At 38.2% G+C, this 22208-nt stretch overlaps 1 protein-coding gene across 3 annotated transcripts in view; it reads left to right on the top strand.

The window, feature by feature from the left end:
• Positions 1–22208, top strand: part of CHN1 (chimerin 1) — a 196499-nt gene that overhangs the window by 27687 nt on the left and 146604 nt on the right. For all 3 annotated transcript variants that reach the window (XM_057551005.1, XM_057551004.1, XM_057551006.1), the window contains exon 3: positions 19804–19842. In XM_057551005.1, coding sequence (XP_057406988.1) covers positions 19810–19842 — 33 coding nt within the window. In that variant the 5' untranslated portion in view covers positions 19804–19809. The remainder of the gene's footprint in view (positions 1–19803; positions 19843–22208) is intronic.

The following is a 22208-nucleotide window of genomic DNA, read 5'->3' as shown; positions in this document are numbered from 1 at the left end:
TATTACGTGAGTTGACTTGCCCAAGGTGAGACTCACAATTAGTAAGTGCTGCTAGAGGCAGGTATCCAAACCCCCAGAGCCCACACTTGTAACCACTACCCTGCACTGCCAAAGCTGGTAGCACAGAGTGGGGCAGGTCCTCACAGTCAGTCCTAAAACTCATGCCAGCCTGGCACACAATGTATCATTCATCTTCCTCCTAAGAACCCAGGGGTAAAGCACTCGGGCATCCTTGTTCTTTCCTTGTTCTTTCACTTTTCTGATATGTTTATAGAGACGTATCCCAGTACATTGTTTCCATCATTAATTTTTTGACCCAGTTGGATATATTGTCAACTTCTACTCTAGGTTTCTGCCCTTCTTAAGAAAATTGTGTTCTGGGCTTTGAGTGGTCTAAGTAGGTGCATTACTGTCATGCAGAAAGACCACAGAACACTGAGGAATCTAAAACACAAATAAATGTGTTTCATATACATGTTTTCTGTTTTATGATCTAGCAAAATGTTGAGTCACTGTAGTTGGGTATACTATATGTCAAAGCCTGGGCTGCGGTGGGAAGGAGGCATGATGATCGGATGACAGCCCGCTCAGCTCTGGAAAATACCGGTGAGCATAATAATCCTTACCTAGCATTCTCTTTCTAAAACCTAGACTTTTACTTCGATGACCCCGTGTAGGAGAACTTGTGGTTGAGCAACTTAAGGGTTCCAGGCAAAAATAGCGTTAGGGTAATCCTGGATCACTAGTGAAGCTATGAAAGCCCTTATAATTTTCTTTTTATATTCACTGATAGAAAAAGAAGACAGAAGACTAGAGAAAGAGAATGTCAGTAATCATTTATCATTCCTTGTATATTAGAATCTTTTCAGGATTTCCCTCATCCAAAGTTTTGAGACTGTGCTTATAAATTCATTTTTTCCATTGCCACAGTTATTGTGCATACCAAGAGGTTATATTTTCCTATTTCTGACCTTCTATATGCATAACTGAGTCAATTTTTCTCTGATAGGGTTTTACAGCCTAATTCCTCACGGTCTCAGCACTGAACACATTACACGTAGGTGAACACTCTAACCTGACGTTATGGCCTCCCTCTCAATGGCGTGAGGAGAACGGTTCTGAGATCTCACTTTACTTCCTTTGCCCTAACTTCCATTATTTGTCTGAATGGTGCGTTGCTAAAACTAGGATTACTGCTCTGCCACCCACTTCATCTCCTTTTTTTTCCCCAGTCCCGCATCACTCATTTTTAAATCATCCTTAACAACAAAAGTGAGTCATGGTTTAAATATTACAGGATGTAGAAACTTCAAGCTTGTAGAGGTATGTCTGCATATTCTAGCAGGAATTTTTAGCTTAGGGAAATTTGAAATTGGAATGGAATTACTGTTCTTGACCTTATAGGACTCCTTCGTAAAATGCAGACATTAAGTGCCCTTCTTGTCACTAATCCAGTCAGGATGATGAAGCTTCAGGGTATCACCCTACTGTGGGCCCAAGAGGAGCCACTTCTTAGAGTGGGTAGATTTAATGAGGCGGAAGCTCTCTTTGGACATGGGAACCACAGAATTTCATTGAAGGTTATACTCAAGCTTGAGATACAGGGAAACCAACAGCAGCAAGAAGACTTTAACAGCATCATGAATGAACCTGACCATAAGGGATATCAGCTTGTGTGTACTATCCTTGGAAGCTGGTCTTGAAGCTAAATAGACATCTTAGGGTTTTTATTGTGTGTTCTTCAGCCTAGTGGTAGTTGTTGTAACCTTGTGAGCTGTGCTTGAAATATTTCCTCAAACATCTGATTCTGCCTCTGAGAAGTTGTTCTGGTCTTTCTTCTGCTCACATGAACCTTCTTAGATTGCCTTTCTTCAATCCCCACACCATTTGGCTTTGTATTTTGGCTCCTTCTTATGCCTTGATAGTTTTAAAATAGTCACCTGGCTTTGTACTGTTTGCCTTGTTTCTAACCCAGCATGCCTTTATTATAGTGTCAGTAGTGGTTAGGAGCATGCGATCTGGAGTCACCTGATCTCAGCTGCTGTTTGTGACTTTAAACAAATGCCTTGATCTCTTTCAAGTACCAGTTTCCTTACCTGTAAAATGGTGATAGCAATAATACCTACTTTATAAGATTGTTGTGAGGCATAAATCAGTGTAAAAGTATTTAACAAGAGCCCAGCACATTGTAAGTGTTCAGGGTGACAAAATTTACTACTGTTTACTAGTTATTGTTTTAGGCCAGTGGTTCTCAGACTTTTTTAATCTCAGGACCCATTTACACTCTTAAACATTATTGAGGAACCTAAGGAGCATTTGTTTATGTGGGTTATATATATTGCTGTTTATTGTATTTGAAAATAAAATTGAGAAATTAAAAAGTTATCTGTTGATTTAAAAATAAGAATAAACCATTGCATGTTAGCATAAATAATGTATTTTATGAAAAATAACTATTTTTTAAGGTAGTGAGAAGAGTGGCGTTCTTTTACATTTTTACAGTTCTTTAATGTCTAGCTTAAAAGAAGAAAGCTCATATCTGCTATCATCTGTTGTAATATGTTTTGATTGGAGTATATTAAGAAAATCTGGCCTCATACAGATATGTAATTGAAAAAGGGAGTATTTTAATAATCTTTTCAAATAGTTATAGATATTCTTTGATATGACAATAAAACTTGACGAGTGATAGTTTCTTTTTTTTTTTTTATTAATTTGGTTGTATTTCTTTTTTTTTTTTTTAATTTATTTATTTATGGCTGTGTAGGGTCTTCGTTTCTGTGCGAGGGCTTTCTCTAGTTGCTTCAAGTGGGGGCCACTCTTCATCGCGGTGCGCGGGCCTCTCATTATTGCGGCCTCTCTTGTTGCAGAGCACAGGCTCCAGACGCACAGGCTCAGTAATTGTGGCTCACGGGCCTAGTTGCTCCGCGGCATGTGGGATCTTCCCAGACTGGGGCTTGAACCCGTGTCCCCTGCATTGGCAGGCAGATTCTCAACCACTGCGCCACCAGGGAAGCCCAACGAGTGATAGTTTCTTAAAGGTCAGTTGTAACGTAGACTTTGAAACCATATCAGTGAACATTATGTACCCTGTTACATTAAAATCTGCTGGCCTGTCTTGTGCTTTGATTGGATCTTTTACCCATGTGTGATTTTTGTCCTGTCATGCATTTGTCTTTTCAAAAGTATTTGTTCATTGAGTTGTACAAATCTTCCAAAAGTTAACACATTTCATTGTACAACATATTAACAAATCACATTCTTTAATATCATTATCGATCCCATTGGAAAAGTCTTTAAAGATTAACATCAGCTTCCCCAAACTCTAATTTTCATTTGAAGGCTTGGATTTTTATGAATCTTTCAAGTTATTTTCCTCAAAGTGACAAGCTCACTTTGTTCATTTTCAAGAAAATAGTTGCTGAATACCCAAGTCTGAATAGTCATAGTTTGTCAGTCATTCTTTCCAGTGAAATGGTGTTTATGAAAATTGCAGTTAGTCGAGCTCACAACTCGAATGATCTCACGTGTGCTTTTCCTCAAGACAACATCATACTGCAGTGTGCAACAGATAACACCCTATGCACACTTCCCATTTTATCACGAAGGCATGTGCACAAGGGTCAAGATTGAACACAATTAATACTTTTTAAATTGCTTCATCAAGGGCATTCCTAAGTGAAACTGAATTTTTTAAAAAAACTATGAATGTATGTTGGCTAATGACAGTTAAGACAGTTTGGTGCCACTGCATCTTTCTGTGCTGAAGCACCAGCAGTTTTACCCACCAGAGCTTTGGCACTACCAGAGCAAATGTCAGTGCAGTGAAAAAGGCAGATTTCTTAGTGTAATTATGAAAATAGGCTTGACCTTGTGTACCCCCCAGAAAGAGCCTCAGTGAGCCAGAGGTTCACAAACCACACCAAGGGATACAGCAATGTGAAAAACAGACAAAAGAATCCCTGCCCTCGTGAAGTTCACATCCTAGCAGAAAGAGACAAACAAAAACCAACATAGTTTGGCAAAATGTTAGTATTTTAGATAGTGATATGTACTAAAGAGAAAGAATACAGTGACAACTAATGAAAACAGAGGAGAATATGAATTGTCAGGGAGTTTTGAGCATTTTAGTTAGGGTGACAGGGAAGGCCTCATTTTGACTAAAGAACTGAAGCAGGTAAAAGAGCAAGTCAACAGAGATTCTTGCGGGGAGAACATTCCAGTCCCAGGGAACAGCTAGGTGGGAATGTTTCTCGTGTGTCTCATGAATGGCAAGGAAACCAAAGAGACTGGCAGAGTGGGTGAAGGGGAGAGAAGTAGGAGGTGAACTCAGCAAGGTAAGAAGGACAGATCAGCTAGGGTCTTAGAGGTCAGTGCTTCTGGAAAATCAGGTGCATGCACATCACCTGGGGATCTTGTGAAACTGCAGATTCTGATTCACAGGTGGGAGTTGGGACCTGCAGTTCTGCAGTTCTAATGATTACCAGGTGATGTCAATGTCGTGGTCCTCTTTGAATAGCAGTTTTGTAGACTGTTGTAAAGAGCTTGGCTCTAATTCTGAGTGACGTAGGAAGCCATTGGAGAGACTCTAGCAGGAGAGTGTTGTTATGTTCTGACTTAACGTTGTAACATGATCAGCCATAATATTAACAAGAGTAGCGGGTTTGGAATCCTTTATCCAAAACCCTTGGTAACAAATGTATGTTAGAATTCAGAATTTTTCAGATTTTAGAAAGGTAATACATTTCATATATACATATATACTTATATGTATAACACCCTAGCAGTGTCTCACACATCACTTTATAATCACACATTAATATTTCTGCAGTGAAATGAAGTCACATTCCATATAATAAATAAGGACTAAATATTCTCACATCCATTAAGGTGAGGTTTTTACCATCAAATGAGTTATAAAGAACTATAAAAATACTCTCAGGTTCAGGTCAGACTAGAGTTTGCTGCCAGATGAGTTATAAAAATACTTCTACTCTTGAAAGCATTCAGATTTTGAGAACTGAGGAAAGTGGGTCTTTGTTGCTATTATACTTTCAGTTAGTTGCTCCTCGTGTCCTCACACTGCAGGAACTTCTTTAAAACAAAGAAGTCCATCACATGTTCATTTTAGGCATTGCTGGATGCAGTTGTTGGCAAGAGAGACCACAGCCCCAGATCTTTCATGCCCTGGGTTCTGCTCTCAGAGGAAGAAACATAGGTAACCTATCAATTTGGAACACAGGTTCTCATTTCCAAAGAGTTTTTGCATCTTGGCAGTCCATACCGTCATGTGCGCAGTCAAAGCACAGTTAATTAAAACATGCTGAGCATTTTATTATACCTTGGGACAGTTAGCATGTGCTTAGAATTATCCCAACTCTGCTCATTTGTGGTTTACACAATATTACTTCCATATCTGACTCTGTTTTCTTCCTACAGCTGTGAGCTGCCTTATTCCACATTTGGCTCTACATCGTGTAATCTAAAGCAAACTTTTTTGTGTTCTTCAGAATCTACGTGTGTGTGTGTGAGAGAGAGAGAGAGAGAGAGAGACAGAGACAGAGACAGACTCTGATTGGTTTTCCCAGAGAAGTCCAGTTCAAAAGAAGCACATTTGGAAATTATCATGATAAGATGAGGAATGTTGTAACCTTTTCCTGTCTCACTTATCTGTGATGTCAAAGTGTTAGTGATAGGAACATTATCCCTCTTTTCCCCATAGAGTTAAATTTAAGGGTTAGTATATCCTATTTTCTGAGTAGCTGTCCTCTTGATAAAGCTTGAAAACGCTGATGTAAGGCAAGACTTTGAAAGGTTGCTTGCTGGCATGGGGGAATCCTAATTATTCTATGAATCTGCGTCAAAAAATAATGCACATTCTAATAAACACATTCTACTGCATACTCTGACGCCTGAGATTCCTTTTCCAAGGGCAAGGATCCAAGCGAGACATTGCTATAAAACTATGTAGCAATGGGAAATGTATGGATTAAGAATAATTTGTCCCAAAGGATGAATAACAAGGAGAAAAAACATTGTTTGCAACTTTTCCTTTAAGAAAAGAACAAGGGGCTTCCCTGGTGGCGCAGTGGTTGAGAATCTGCCTGCCAATGCAGGGGACACGGGTTCGAGCCCTGGTCTGGGAAGATCCCACATGCCGCGGAGCAACTAGGCCTGTGAGCCACAATTACTGAGCCTGCGCGTCTGGAGCCTGTGCTCTGCAACAAGAGAGGCTGCGATAGATAGTGAGAGGCCCGCGCACCACGATGAAGAGTGGCCCCCGCTTGCCGCAGCTAGAGGAAGCCCTCACAAAGAAATGAAGACCCAACACAGCCATAAATAAATAAATAAACCCAAAGTTTAAAAAAAAAAAAAAAAAGAAAAGAACAAGGAGGATACTGAAGGAGGTGAGGGCATTTGAGACAACTGAGTTATAGTTCTTAAATAACTGACTAAGAAGATCCCCACTAAAAGTGTAGTTTTAGTTGATTATTTTCTAGAACTTGTATTTATAAAAAGTAAAATTGCTTTGAATAGTTTTCATGGTTACATTTTTAATATCTGTAATTTCAAATGCTCTGGAGTTGTTGGATTTGGAAAAAGTGTTTCCCAGGTGTATTCTTTTTTTGTGTGTGGTAAAATGTATATACCACATTGTATACTCTTTTAAGGATGTAGAATTACAAGGATTTCTTAATTTATTGCAGTTTAATTTTAGATATGTGAGATGCAGAGAAATCAAGTAGAAGGGTATATACTTTATTGTATTCGTTGAGTTTTGTGTATTCTCTTTTTTTTGTGGTAGAGGGTTTTAGGAACTATCATGTTAGTAAAGCTGAATTTTTTTACTTAGTTAAACAGAATCCAAATGGGAGCCATTTGGGAATGTTGAGAAGCTTTATAGGAGCTAAATCTCTTCTTGAAGTTTTCTGTTAGAAACCTTGTGTTAAGTGGGCCTGAGGAATTTCTGTTAATATGCCAACATGTTGGGCTTCCCTGGTGGTGCAGTGGTTAAGAATCCGCCTGCCAGTGCAGGGGACACGGGTCCGAGCCCTGATCCAGGAAGATCCCACATGCTGCGGAGCAACAAAGCCCGTGCACCACAACTACTGAGCCTGTGCTCTAGAGCCCGCGAGCCACAACTACTGAAACCCGCATGCCTAGAGCCCATGCTCTGCAGCAAGAGAAGCCACCACAATGAGAAGCCCGCGCACCACAACAAAGAGTAGCCCCCGCTCACTGCAACTAGAGAAAGCCCACACGCAGCAACGAAGACCCAACGCAGCCAAAAATAAATAAATAAAATTTATTTTTTTAAAAAAATGCCAACATGTTAGGATAAACATGATCAGAAATGACCAAACCTTTTAAAGAGAAAACTTCAGAGAGATATGACTTGTCTAGAGGAGAAATAGTAGGTTGGAAAATGACAGCCCTTACCTTTGAATTGAGCTGAATGACCCAGTTCCTGTGTATAGCTTTTTGTTCCAAGAGTACTGTATTGTGAAAGGATTTGAGTAAGCAGAAGGCTTTGTTTGTGTAGTCTGTTTGCTGGGTCTGCCAAGTTGGTTAGAGGAACCATTGCTTAGATCTTTAATTAAAGGCCAAGCTTGAGTTTTCGAAAGAAGAGATTTCCAAGCTTGGCTCGCGTTTAATTTAGGAGGCTTTGTTGGCCTATGCTGTGGGTCCATGGTGAAGAGCTGAGCACTGCACTTGCAGAATATTTGTTTTTGGAGATCTTTGATGAAGTTACATGTGAGCACTCTAGTTGCACAGTCTCAGAAGTTCTTTTTCCCATGTATTAACAGTTCTGGGTCATTATTCTCTGAAGAATTAAAAACAATTATCTTTGGTTTTAAAAATAGTTTATTTCTGTCAGAATTGTATCATGACACGTCACTTTTCAACTTGGAGCAGTTTTAAGTGACTTTGTTTCTTCTAAGGTTGAACTTAACTGACCTGATTTGGCCATGACTTTGCAGAGTGAATATTAATTATCTTAGTTAAAATGCTTATTCACTGTGTTTTGAAGCATCTTCTAAGAAAGAAGTTTACAGATATGAGTTACCTAGAAACCTAGCAAAGCTCTTTTTTACTTGGTTTCTCCTTAGTTTAGAGTTGTGAATGTTATTATGAGCCTTTTAATTTTTCCTGTGAATTTTTGTTTTCCAAGAAATGTGTTTCCTTTAGAGTGAGAAGTTGGGTTGTTTTCTTTATGACTCTTGCAAATATTAACTGTAGTAATTGTTTGGTTTTTATTGTGAATTTTATGCCCTTGTTCTTTTAGAAGATCACTTTATAGTAAAATAGAGGTTTATGGTCACAAGCATCTCATTATTTTGGTATGCCAAAATTTGGTACACAACAGGTGGGGATTAATCATTAATTCCTTGTATTTTCTGATTAAAGCAGGGCAGGGAATCTCTTGCCAGTAGGTTGAAAGTTGAGTCTTCATTTCAAGGGAAAAATGGCTTTTTCTTATCAATAAACGTCAATTTTTTACAGAATTCTAAATTGTTAATTTTCAAACCAAAGGCAATCTGAAACATGCTTTAAAACATTAATCACAGTTTTTGAGTGTATGTCGTTAGTCTAAACCTCATTTAAAATGCAACATAGTCCTTTTTGAGAAAATTCATCATATTGTTAAAAAGTTATAAAAGCCTTTTTGTTTTGAACCTAAAACAATAAACAGCTTAAATTTAACATTCCAGTCTGTTCTAGAATGAACTATTTATTTATTTTTATTATTTTTTAATATAAATTTATTTATTTATTTATTTTTGGTTGTGTTGGGTCTTCGTTGCTGCGTGTGGGCTTTCTCTAGTTGTGGCGAGCAGGGGCTACTCATCATTGTGGTGTGTGGGCTTCTCACTGTGGTGGCTTCTCTTGTTGTGGAGCATGGGCTCTAGGCACGCGGGCTTCAGTAGCTGTGGCACACGGGCTCAGTAGTTGTGGCTTGCGGGCTCTAGAGTGTAGGCTCAGTAGTTGTGGCGCATGGGCTTAGTTGCTCCGCGCCATGTGGAATCTTCCCGGACCAGGGCTTGAACCCGTGTCCCCTGCATTGGCAGGCAGATTCTTAACCACTGCGCCACTAGGGAAGCCCTATTTATTTTTTAAAATAAAAAGTTAAGCACGTTTAAACTTCATCAGTGGAATATTATCCTAATCAAAGAATTCGTAAGACATAACTATATAATGATACACAGTGCTGTATAATAGAAAGAATGAAATAAAATTTTTTCTGTTTTCGGAGGTCAGTTGTTTTCAATGACATCCATAGCTAGACTGGACCTAAATAGGATCTAATTGGAGAAAGCATAAACATTTACTCAATCATACAATGTTTTAAGTTAATCTAAAAATTCAGAACATTAGGGTATTTATGAGCAGATTTAACCTTGTGAATCAATAAGTGAATGCTTTGAGTACCTCCCAAATAGCCCTAATATTATACATTATAATCTATCATTTCTAAGATAATATCCTAGATATATTTTACTAAGATTTTTAAAGTCATTGCCTAAAGGTACAGATAAGTGTCTTGAAGTTTTTAATAATCAAAGGAAAAATGAATGTCCTAAAAATATTAATATTTACAGAAAAAAGTAGCAGAAGGGAAAATTGTAGGCAAAAACAAGTTTAACACTAAATCATGCTTAAAATCTTTATCTTTGAGTTTAAAAAAAAGCAAGAAAAAATTGAAATCATTTTCATAAACATGATAAAATATGTAAAAGTAAGATTTTCTTGGCTCATAATTCTTTTCTTTTTAAACATCTTTATTGGAGTATAATTGCTTTACAATGGTGTGTTAGTTTCTGCTGTATAACAAAGTGAATCAGCTATACATATACATATATCCCCATATCTCTTCCCTCTTGCGTCTCCCTCCCTCCCACCCTCCCTATCCCACCCCTCTAGGTGGTCACAAAGCACCGAGCTGATCCTGTGCTATGCAGCTGCTTCCCACTAGCTATCTATTTTACATTTGGTAGTGTTTATATGTCCATGCCACTCTCTCACTTCGTCCCAGCTTACCCTTCCCCCTCCCTGTGTCCTCAAGTCCATTCTCTACATCTGTGTCTTTATTCCTGTCCTGCCCCTAGGTTCTTCAGAACCATTTTTTTTTTAGATTCCATATATATGTGTTAGCATATGGTATTTGTTTTTCTCTCTCTGACTTACTTCACTCTGTATGACAGACTCTAGGCCTATCCACCTCACTACAAATAACTCAATTTCGTTTCTTTTTATGGCTGAGTAATATTCCATTGTATATATGTGCCACATCTTCTTTATCCATTCATCTGTCGATGGACACTTAGGTTGCTTCCATGTCCTGGCTATTGTAAACAGAGCTGCAATGAACATTGTGGTACATGACTCTTTTTGAATTATGGTTTTCTCAGGGTATATGCCCAGTAGTGGGATTGCTGGGTTGTATGGTAGTTCTATTTTTAGTTTTTTAAGGAACCTCCATACTGTTCTCCATAGTGGCTGTATCAATTTACATTCCCACCAACAGTGCAAGAGGGTTCCCTTTTCTCCACACCCTCTTCAGCATTTATTGTTTGTAGATTTTTGGATGATATTCTTGGGTCATAATTCTTACAGTTAACCAGTAGTGAAAAACATTTAATTAAGAAGCTGTTCTCTTTTCCATTCAGCAAATTCATTTAGAACAGGGAGAAGAGGTAAATGAAGACCTCCACAGAGGTTCTCAGGGGGAATTCGAGGACTTTAGAAGAGGTGGTGTTATTTATATGTTTGCCACAAAGCTTGTAGTTGATTTCTAAGCCTCTCAGACTGGGGATATTATTTCTCTGGTAAGGTATTTATTTCAAGAGCCCATTCAAAATAATTATAATTTCCTGTGGAGTTTGTTAAATGGTGCTTTTCTCTATCTGAATCAGTTTCCATGTTTTTCTCTTCTTATAAATAGTTAACTTATACTTTTAAAACATCTAAGTATAGGCGATTTACAATATTGTGTTAGTTTCAGGTGTACAGCAAAGTGATTCAATTATACACACACACACATTCTTTTTCAGATTCTTTTCCATTATAGGTTATTACAAGATATTGAGTATAGTTCCCTGTGCTATACAGTAGGTCCTTGTGGTTTATCTGTTTTATATATAGTAGTGTGTATCTGTTAATCCCAAACTCCTAATTTATCTGCCCCCCCCTTTCTCCTTTGGTAAAAGTTAGTATATTTTCTATGTCTGTAAGTCTGTTTCTGTTTTGCAAATAAGTTCATTTGTATCATTTTTTAAGATTCCACGTACAAGTGATATCATATATTTGTCTTTCTCTGTCTGATTTACTTCACTTAATCTGATAATCTCTAGGTCCATCCATGTTGCTGCAAATGGCAATATTTCATTCTTTTTTATGGCTGAGTAAGATCCCAGTTTGTGTGTGTGTGTACCACGTCTTCTTTATCCATTCATGGATAAAGTTGATGGACACTTAGGTTGCTTCCATGTCTTGGCTGTTGTAAATAGTGCTACTGTGAACATTGGGGTGCTTATATCTTTTTGAATTAGAGTTTTCGTCTTTTCCAGATATATGCCCAGGAGTGGGATTGATGGATCATATGGTAACATTATTTTTAGTTTTTTAAGGGACCTCCATACTGTTTTCCATAGTGGCTGCACCAATTTACAGTCCCACCAACAGTGTAGGAGGGTTCCCTTTTCTCCACACCCTCTCCTGCGTTTGTTATTTGTAGGCTTTTTAACGATGGCCATTCTGATCCGTGTGAGGTGGTATCTCATTGTAGTTTTGATTTGCATTTATCTAATAATTAGTGATGTTGAGCATCTTTTCATGTGTCTGTTGGCCATCTGTATGTCTTCTTTGGAAAAATGTCTATTTAGGTCTTCTGCCGATCTTTTGATTGGTTCGTTTATATACTGTTTGTTTTTAGTAGTTTTTTTTCCCTCCTTAGCACAAATGAATATATACATTATATAATTTTTTAAAATACACAGATATATAAGAAAAGTAAAAATCACCATCAAGAGAATGCTTTCTCCTGGTTCTGGGGAGAGAATGATGTCCCAGTGGCCCAGCACATCCACTGTATGTAATAAGTTAACTTCTCTCCTGCTTCTAGAAAGACTCTGGTTATCTACCATACATGGGAGATCTGAGAAAATACCGCTCAAAACATTTTATGTGCTCTGTGGTTCAGGTGAGGAGCCTGGGTGAGGAGGGCTGACCTAGAGATCACTACTGTTACTTAAATTAGCATATGTCATTCTGAATCTTTCATATTCTCTCTCCTTGTCCCTGTGCCCCTCCCCATGTACACATTCACATACACATTTATATTTTTTCTTTTGTTTAAAAAAAATGAGATCATACTATACGTGCTAATCAACTTGGCCTTTATTTATTTTCCATATAGTTTAGCAATCTCATTTTTTCTTTTGTTTTCCTGAATTATTTGTTTAGATTTTTACTTAGAGTCACAGAAGAGAATGTCTCAAACAGAACCCGCCTTTTTACCTCCCCAGTTGATTAGACGTAGAGCCATGTCTCCACCTTCCCAGGCCTTGTCCACCACCTGTGATTTTTGAGTCCATTACTTTCTCCTCCTCCGAGTCTTTGCTCCATCGATTTTTTCTCTTACCTTTGGCCTTCCTGCTGCTTCGCTTGTTTTCTCTGACTCATGAGAATTGACCTGGGCCTAACATAGTATTCCTCTCAGACATCTGAGTATTTAATACACAAAGCAGAGGAAAACACATGGTGCATTACTTATGGATGCCTCCTGGACAACACAGCCCAGGTTCCCTCCAGGGCCCGAATCTCAAGCTTTCTATTTCTGTCTTCTATTTCAACCACTCTGCATTTTTACTGTTCCTCAAACACTTTCTGAACTTTCTTGTTCCTGTGTCCTATTCGCTGTGTTCCCTCTGTTTAGAATGTTGTTCTCTCTTTTATTTCCAGTCTTCTTCCCTTGGCCCCTGTACTTTAAAAATCATCCATCCTTCAGAGCCACTGTCAGATGATATCACCTGTGGTTTGTCTTTCTTGACACTCTGGCCAAAAGTGATTCCTTCTTCCCTTCCATTCTTTCATCAGCTTAGTAAATACTTATTGGGGACCTATTCTTGTCAAGCATTTTGACAAGATGATGGTTTATGAAACTCTCATTATGTAGAAGAGTATTACATATTACTCTTATACTCTTATGTATTACTCTTATTATATTACCTTGTTAGTAAATAATCATATCCATCTTATTTTTCTTACCGCCCTTAAAGGCATAAACTACATCTGGACCCACCTTGTAACTGACATTCTTACCCATAGAAGGTGTTTAATACATATTTATTGAATGAATGGAACTTTCTGATTGTTTTAACGTTTCTGTATGGCAGCATAATTTTGATATTTATATAAAATTCTTTTGTGTAGTGAATGAAAAGTATTACTGACACGTAAAGGCAATGGAGAAAATGGATTTTGTGGGTATGTACTTAATTTAAGCACTCATCTATACCACGCTAAGATTATTTTAAGCAGCTGTCCCTGAATTTTTTAAGTTGGTTTTAAAATTAGCTGTCACTGAGTTATAGGTTGTCAGGCTGTCATTCTCAGTCATGCTCTAGAGATGGAAGTCTGTCATGTTGATATGCTTGGCTTGGGTGGATTTTCTGACAGAATCAAAAAGAAGTGATGGGAGTCCTTGAGACCTCTAGCTGAAGGCTCTTGCTAACTTCCTTTGAACGAGCTGAAAGGACTTCGTTCTGCTAAAGCAATTCATGATTTCCTCTCTTTTCCTGTCTTAGTTAACTTTTGTGTTTCTTCTATTAGATGAAATGTATCTTATCCCACCTTACCCCATACCCTAAATGTGCCAAGGAAATCATGGTTTGAAACAGTTGTTCTCACAGCATGTTCTAGGGACTCCTGGAAGTCTCCAAGTTTTTTCAGAGTTTCCACAAAGTCAAAACTATTTTAAGTAATAGTAATAAGACATTATTTCCCTTTTTCACTCTCATTCTCTCACAAATGGCTAGTTGGATCTTCCAGACTGTACATGGCATGTGATATCACAACAGATTGAATGCAGAAGCAGATAGGAGAATCCAGCTGTCTTCACTTATACCGGACATTAAAGAGATGTGCAAAATTTAAAACAAATGTTTTGTCTTGAAAACTAAAGTTATTTTTTCATAAAAATGTTAAGATATAATTGGTTTATTATTTTTAATAAATTAACAAATATATACTATTAAAATTTCTGTTTTAACTTCTAATATGGTTAATATCAGTAGATTTTAAAAGCTCTTTAGAATCCATGTTTTTGAAACCAAAAAGTTTGAGAGACACTGTTTTAAAAGATTAAAAATATTTAAAATATCTGTCAGACTTTCTAACAGATTAAAAGGTGAAATCTTGATGTAGTCAAGGTGTCGTCAAAGTAGAATCTGTCATCATTGACTCTATTAGTTTCTAATTGTTAGGCATTTAGGTTGAATCCAGTTTTTTAGTTTAAAAAGAAATATTTCAGTGGTATTCTTCTATATTAATATTTTTCTAATATCCTTAATTATTTTACAATAAATTCCTAGAAATAGAGCTGCTGGGTCAAAATTATGCAGAAGGAACTGAAGACCTGTTACATAAATGCAGGAGCCAAATATGCTCCCATACTTTCTCCTCTTAATCACTGCCCCCATTGGCAGGAAATTTAGTACCTTCCTCTTTAGGCAGTCTCCTCCTCCAAGTTTGAACTTCAGGAGGCTTACTCAGTCCCAGAGTGGTCCCATTCTCTTACAACTACCCAGAAGAAAAGTGCAGTAAGTATAACTGTACACTGTTTATCCTTCTTCTCTTTATCACTTTCTGTCTGTGTTGAAGACCAGCCCTTTGTCGATAGTTGCTTGTCTGAGTGCTACTAGGATACCCGTTTTGGTCAGACCTGGCCCAGGTCAAAGTAGTGACCCCAGTTGGAGGTTAAGATTGCAGTTCATTAGTTCACACTCTTACACTCAATGATTCCATGTGCCAGGGGGGCTGAGGTCAGAGATACTTCTGGCCTCTGCCTCATGCTGGGCCAGAATCTGTCCTTCCTAATAAACCCATAAGCCCTCTTTGTGACCCTGGATCACCAGTTTCAATTAATCCATCTTCAAAGTCATTTTCTTTCAGGAGTGTTTCTGCCTGTTCTTGCCAGTGGAACTTGGTTTAGGCTATAAGTTTTTTCTCTGACAGAACTCCTTAAATTTGAATCTGAGGAATCAAAGATTGGGGTAATGTTTCTTCCCTTCCAGAAGGATTTAGGGTACTGGAAAATTGGTCTCAGCAACTCTAGCAATTAATTTTGCACATCAAGAGTGTAAGGTATGTTTTTCTAAGCATGCAACTTCCCCCTCCCAGTGAGCCCCTTTTCCCTGAGTCCTGAGGACGGTGGTGCCTACCCTTTGCCTAACTTGTTCAACAAAATGGCCCATACCAAGGTGACCTAGGGTCTCCACCCCTAAACATGAGAGAGACTGTCATAATTTTTAAACATTCCCTTTCAAAGAGCATCTCATTTAATCTCTGCCTTAACAGATGCCTGTTACACACTTTTAAGGCTTTTGGTATGTATTGCCAGTTGTTCTGTAGAGAGGTTGCACCAGTTTACACTTCCACCAGAAAAAAATAAATTGCTAGGAAAAGACTTTTAAAACCCAAACTGTGTTGTTAAATGTCACTAATAATTAGAATTGTTTTAATATTAAAGGAAACACAAACCTAAATCCCAATATTTCTTGGTTATTTGCCAGATACTCATTTTATTTGGCCACAGAATTGTGATCTGTAGCATCTCAAATAATGCCATTTATTTATTTATTTATTTATTTATGTATGTATGGCTGTGTTGGGTCTTTGTTGCTGCGTGTGGGCTTTCTCTAGTTGTGGCGAGCGGGGGCTACTCTTCATTGCGGTGCACAGGCTTCTCATTGTGGTGGCTTCTCTTGTTGTGGAGCACGGGCTCTAGGCACGTGGGCTTCAGTAGTTGTGACACGCGGGCTCAGTAGTTGTGGCGCACAGGCTTAGTTGTTCCGCAGCATGTGGGATCTTCCCAGACTAGGGCTGGAACCCGTGTCCCCTGCATTGGCAGGCAGATTTTTAACCACTGCGCCACCAGGGAAGTCCCTCATTGTGTTTTTAAATTCGCTTTTGGTGAAGGCAGGAGAGGGTACTCATTTACTAAAGGTCTCCTGAGTGCAAGGTGCTTAATGTATGATACCTAATATAATCCTCACAACAAACCTGTGTTGTTACTATTCCCATTTTAGATGATATTGTTACTCTATTTTATAGATAAAGAAAAGAGAGGTAGTAAATTTCCTAAAGTCACACAGCAAGTAAAGGTTGATGTTCCCCTAAGAAAGCCCTATCTAGGACTAGATAAACAATCCCCCAGAGAAAGAACTTTGATTATTAGCCTCTTACTCTCTTACCATCTCCAAAGTGAAAGCAATCTCCAGGGCCTCCTGCTCATAGGTACAGGCTTTGCACAGAGTTTGCAAGGAGTTAGGGCCAACTGCAAAGTGAGAGGGCACAGTCCTAAACACTTCTTTCACTTTTGACACCAGTTGCAAGTTGGAAAGGGTTCCCTCAAATCACGCTTGGGTTCGATGATTCTCTAGAAGGACTCACAGAACTCACTAAACAATGTTATACTGAGAGTCATGATTTATTACAGGGAAAGGATACAGATTAAAATCAGCCAAAGGGAAAAGCACATAAGACAGGGTCCAGGAGAAGTACAAAATGCAGAGCTTCTCTTATCCTCCGTGGAGTCAGGATGCATACTCTTCCAGCATTGATGCGTGATGATACACATGGAGTATTTCCAACCAAGGAAGCTCTCCCAACCCTGAGTTCAGAGTTTTTAATGAGGGCTTTATGATTGATGGCGCACATGGTTGATCTCAGTCTCCAGCTTGACTGACACTGTGTGACCCCAAACCCCACCCTAAGTCACATTGGTACTCTGGCTAACCCAAGGCTCCCAGACAAATAAAATTACCTCCTAGGAGCTGAAGGCAAAAGTCAGACCTCTTCTGGGGCGCAAGGTTAAATTCTTTACTACACTGGGTCTCAGCCTTGTTGAGTGCCCTTTCTCTTCCTGGCCGCGTGCGCCATCTTCCGCGTGGTGGGTCAGGAGGTGCCTGGTCACTGCAGCTTGTGCTGTTTGGACGCTGGCAAGGAGGCTGAGACACACACATGAATACGGGTGAGTGCCAGGAGAGTGAACGTCCACTCTCCTGTTAAACCGGGAACTGTCCTAGGATTGAATGGCAATATAACAGCATCCATATGGCATCAATGAAATCATTAAATGACTTGAATGCTTAGAGGCAAATTTTTCCTCATATTAAAAATATATAATTCAGTTAATTCAATTTACTTATTAAGACAAATGTCAGTATAATTAACGCTCCAAGCATACACACACCCCACCCCCACCCCCTAGCAAAGTAAATATGTATATACCTATATGTCACTGTGCTGAGGTCATATTTCATCCTAATGTTATATCATTCCTAGATGAGTTTACCTGAGTTGGTAGTTTTCCTAAATAATTGCTCATTCATATACAGACAGTCCTCATTATTCTTGATTCTGTGTTTGCAGATTTGCTTACTTGCTAGTATTTATTTGTAACCCTTTTAAAATAAATACCTGTGACACTTTCATAGTCATTTGCCAACATTTATAGAGTGGCAAATTGAGTCGCATGACCTGAATATTCCCGGCTGAGGTTGAGCAAGGCAACTCTGCCTTTGTTTTAGCTCTTATACTGTTAACAAGTGTTCTTTTCATAGCCTCTTAAGTGCCACATTTTTTGCATTTTTGTGGCTTTTTATTGGTGTTTTTACTTTTTAAAATGGCCCCTAAGCATAGTGTCAAAATCCTGTCTGGTGCTTCTAAGTGCAAGAAGACAGTGATGTTATCTTACAGAGAAAATACATGTGTCAGATAAGTTTCATTGAGGCATGAGTTATAGTGCAGTTGGCTGTGAGTTCAATGTTTATGAATCAACAGTATATACTAAATAAGGTGTGTTTAAACAAAAATACACAGAAAACAAAGTTAGGTATTGATTGGTTGATGAAAATGTTGTGACCAGAGGCTCACAGGAACCTAACTTGTGTTTCCCCAGGTGCAGTGGTTCAGTATTGGTTAATTCAGTGTTTATGGTGATGTTGTAGAATATAACTACTGTGAATAATGAGAGTCAACTGTATTTGCTGCATTACTTCATTCATTTATTCATGTAATCTTTTATTCATTCTTTGAGAAAACATATATGAAAACTTCTCCTGGGTGCCAAGCAATTTCTACATGACTTAGAATTTCCCTTTTATGTTCTTTTGCCCATCATCAGTAGTGTTACTGTAGCCCTCTGACTCAAAGCATTTGTGTGGTTTATGATAACACATCATAAATGAAGTGGCATTTTAAAGGTTGGGAGTTGGGGCCTGAATGTTTTGAGTCTGTGACCATTTTAATGTGAGCTACCTATACAAGAAATCACCCTTCTCAGTAAACTTCCCAGGAATTTTCTTGCCTCCTTGGAGACCACGATTTTTAGGATCGGATTCCTCAGTGGGTTTCTGTTGGATGCCAGCAGAGCCAGGTGATGTGTCTGGCCACACCTCCCCACACCAAAATGCTGTGTCTGCTGGTTTGGCTCCATGGCCTTGCAGGCAGGGCTTTGTGCTGGCAAGATTATTGCTCAGCTGTGCTTCACAGATGAGAAGCCAGACCACGCTGCCCCCTCTCCTTCCTCCAGTTCCCCCGTCTCCCTCGTGTGCTTGTATTTCCATCTCTCTCCACTGCCTCTTCACACTGTCTCCTAATTCACATTCAAGCAGAGTGAGGGGAAGTGGACCTGGAGAGCGCATGTTCACCTCATGTTCTTTGTGGCTCCCTAGATACACTGTCCCCCATTGAAGTGTTGCTCATTTCCTGGTTTTGATTGTCCAGGGTGTATGAGGACTACGGTCTGTACCTTGCTGTTCTTCTCTCTTGATGTTAGTGAAACCAGTTTCACTGGACTCCCCCAAATGTGATGGAGGGAAATATAGAAAAGTTCCAATGATTTCAGGGATCTTTCAGTGGAATGATCATAGAATTAAGCCCAAAGACATTATTGATATTACCTCAGTGACTGTAAAAGCAGTAAAAATTAAGCATGACGTTTTGGGTTTTTTTTTAAATTTTTTTAAAGTACATTTTTAAAAATTAATTAATTAATTAATTAATTTTTGGCTGTGTTGGGTCTTCGCTTCTGTGCGAGGGCTTCCTCTAGTTGTGGCAAGTGGGGGCCACTCATTATCGCGGTGCGCGGGCCTCTCACTATCGCAGCCTCTCTTGTTGCGGAGCACAGGCTGCAGACACGCAGGCTCAGTAGTTGTGGCTCACGGGCCCAGTCGCTCTGCGGCATGTGGGATCTTCCCAGACCAGGGCTCGACCCCGTGTCCCCTTCATTGGCAGGCGGATTCTCAACCACTGCGCCACCAGGGAAGCCCCAAGCATGACGTTTTTATGTGATAAGCAGTTGAATAAATACAGTAACTTTCTTCGAACATCTTTGTGAAATTGTACTCCAAGGAAGGGAGGACCAAGACTAAAAAACCTTTGAATGCCCTTTAGTGCCTAGCACGATGCCTAGGACAAATAGACCTCAACAAATATGTATTAAATGAATTAATGATTAAAATATCTCATTTAAAATATAAGTATTCAATAATGTTAATTTGATGTTTATTCTTTCAGATACAGATGAATATAGACCTCCTGTTTGGAAATCTTACTGTAAGTATACAAATAAATTGGGTGGGTTATAGTGCTTTATAAGTAATATAAAAATATTAGGATCATTAGATATGAAGAGTCATTCCATTTTGTGTCCATTATTGAAAAGTTAATTCACCACAGAATTTGTGAATAGCACAGAAAAAGAAACTGGGGAAATAGGAGCATTTCTAGAAAGTCTGTCATGGTTTGCATGTCAGGAATGCATGTCATCCCTCTGAACTCGCATGGAATTCCATATTATGGAACTTGAGACCACTTGTTGACGGTGGCTGGTAAAACTAATGCAAGGAGAAGCTAACTAAGAATTCAAGGAATCTAATATTCTTAGATCCTGTTTTTTATATTAAAAAAGGAATAAATAAATAATGGTAAGTCAGGAGGCTATCTTGCTAGAAAGAATGAGTAAAAAGTGGTCTTCTGTTTTAGGAATTGCCTTCCGAAATATAAAAGAGAGACATTGAATCTATATTGTTCTTTAAACTTGGCATTAGAATACAAATTTTTTCTGAAGAGTCTAGGTTCTTAGTCCTTTATTTCCCCTTCCTTGTTGCCTAGAGAATATTATTGCATCAAGTAAAAGCTATTTCAGAATTTTTAAAAATGGAAATAGGGTTAATATAATCAGAGTTGTTTTTTAAAAATCCATGAACGCACTGTTGCAGAAACCAGTACTGTAAACTTCTGTTTGTTGTCTATAGAGTCAAATAAGCAAACTAAAAAACCTGTACTTTAAATACAGATTATTAGCATCTTTGTAAATGTTGATATTCTGAATTTTGATATTTGTAAGTTGCTGAAATTTGCTGACTGAAAGAGCAGCAATTCAGATTCTTACTTGGTTTTATGTTCCCAGAGCAACAGATAGTTTATTGTAATAGGTTGCCACTGGGGGCTAATTATAGTAAGCAAAATATGAACAGTCTCTAAAAATATTGCCATAGATGCGTTTTCTCCCACCCCTGCTGCTTCTGTTTTGATTCTGGGGAGTATAGTTCAAAGAATGTATAAAAATGACTGATGTTCTTTATCTCTCAAAGATTTTGTCTCATAATCTCATTGGCGGGAAGCCTGTTTAAAATTCTTCTCTGCATTTTCTGGTTTTCAGTTTATCGTTATTCTCTTTGCTCTGATTTGTGCCTTGCACATTTTAATGTAAGAGCATTTATAAAACCTCAGACTGTTATTGAATCATGGTGGTGATTTTTCCCCCTGAAGAATATTGATTACTAAACGTGGTATATGCAATTTGTATTTTCTGTATCTTCCTATGTCTTATAGTAGCTACCATTTGTCTTAAAAATGGCATATTTCTTTTTTTTTGGTGATAATACTGAGTTTTATAATTTCTTTTAGTGACTTAAGTGCCTGAAGAACACTGCCACCCCCCATCATTTTAACAGTAGAAACAGGGAGGAAATTATTAGAATAGACTTTATTTTCTGACCATCAAATGCAAAAACTTCCAGTTTAAGGAAATTTTATGATTAAACTGTGCTAAAGCCAAGCAGGAAGGTCCATATTTAAAACTGGTCTTGTGAAATTTCCTTATGAAATCATGATGTTGTCTTCTAAGAATTTGTATATGTGCAAATTTTAACTAATGAGAAAACATGTAAAAGTTACATTGTCACATTGAAGTAATTGTTGTGATGATCATTTAGATTGTTAAATGTGTTTGTCAAAATTCTGATCCTAGAAAAAATTGGGATGTAGGTTGAATTCTTTTTTCTTTTTGTTTGTTTGTTTTGCCTTTACCACTCAGTCAGTTTTATAGTTATATGTCTAGCTAGCTGTAAATAATCTCCAGTAAGGTATTTATTAATAAAATTCATCTTTATTAATGAAGTTCATCTGTCCCAGAGTCTGTGCATTTTAATAGGAAAACATTTTTAAACTGACAAGCCTGTGACACCCATATTTCATCAATAGTGACTGAAATTTTAAGTTACTGGAGTAGTAGGCCCTGCCCAGTACCCTCAATAATTGAACCATGACATTTTGTTTAATTCCTATATATGCCTTGATCAGAGTTGATAGTTAACAAATTCTGTTTGATCGTCTTTGGGACTGACAAACCATAAAGCATTCGTCATCTTCTCTGTATTGTGACTTAAAATTTTGTAATTAAAATACTCCTCTAAATGGATTGAGATTTTTAAAAAATCAGGTATGTCAGTCCACATAAGGAGATACAAGCAGAATGAAAGCTATTCAGAATGTTCTGATTGTTCACTTCTCTTCTGTACTACATCTGTAAAACTAAGGGGGACAGTTACATTTTCATGTCAAAAGTTGCAGCATGTTAAGGATTTTTTTTTCTGTCTTTAGCTTGTTGGGTCTGTTTAGCTTTTCACAGTGTGATT

Source organism: Balaenoptera acutorostrata, chromosome 8 (assembly GCF_949987535.1).
Source record: "Balaenoptera acutorostrata chromosome 8, mBalAcu1.1, whole genome shotgun sequence".
Lineage (NCBI taxonomy): Eukaryota > Metazoa > Chordata > Mammalia > Artiodactyla > Balaenopteridae > Balaenoptera > Balaenoptera acutorostrata.
This window is presented reverse-complemented; position numbering and strand designations above follow the sequence as displayed.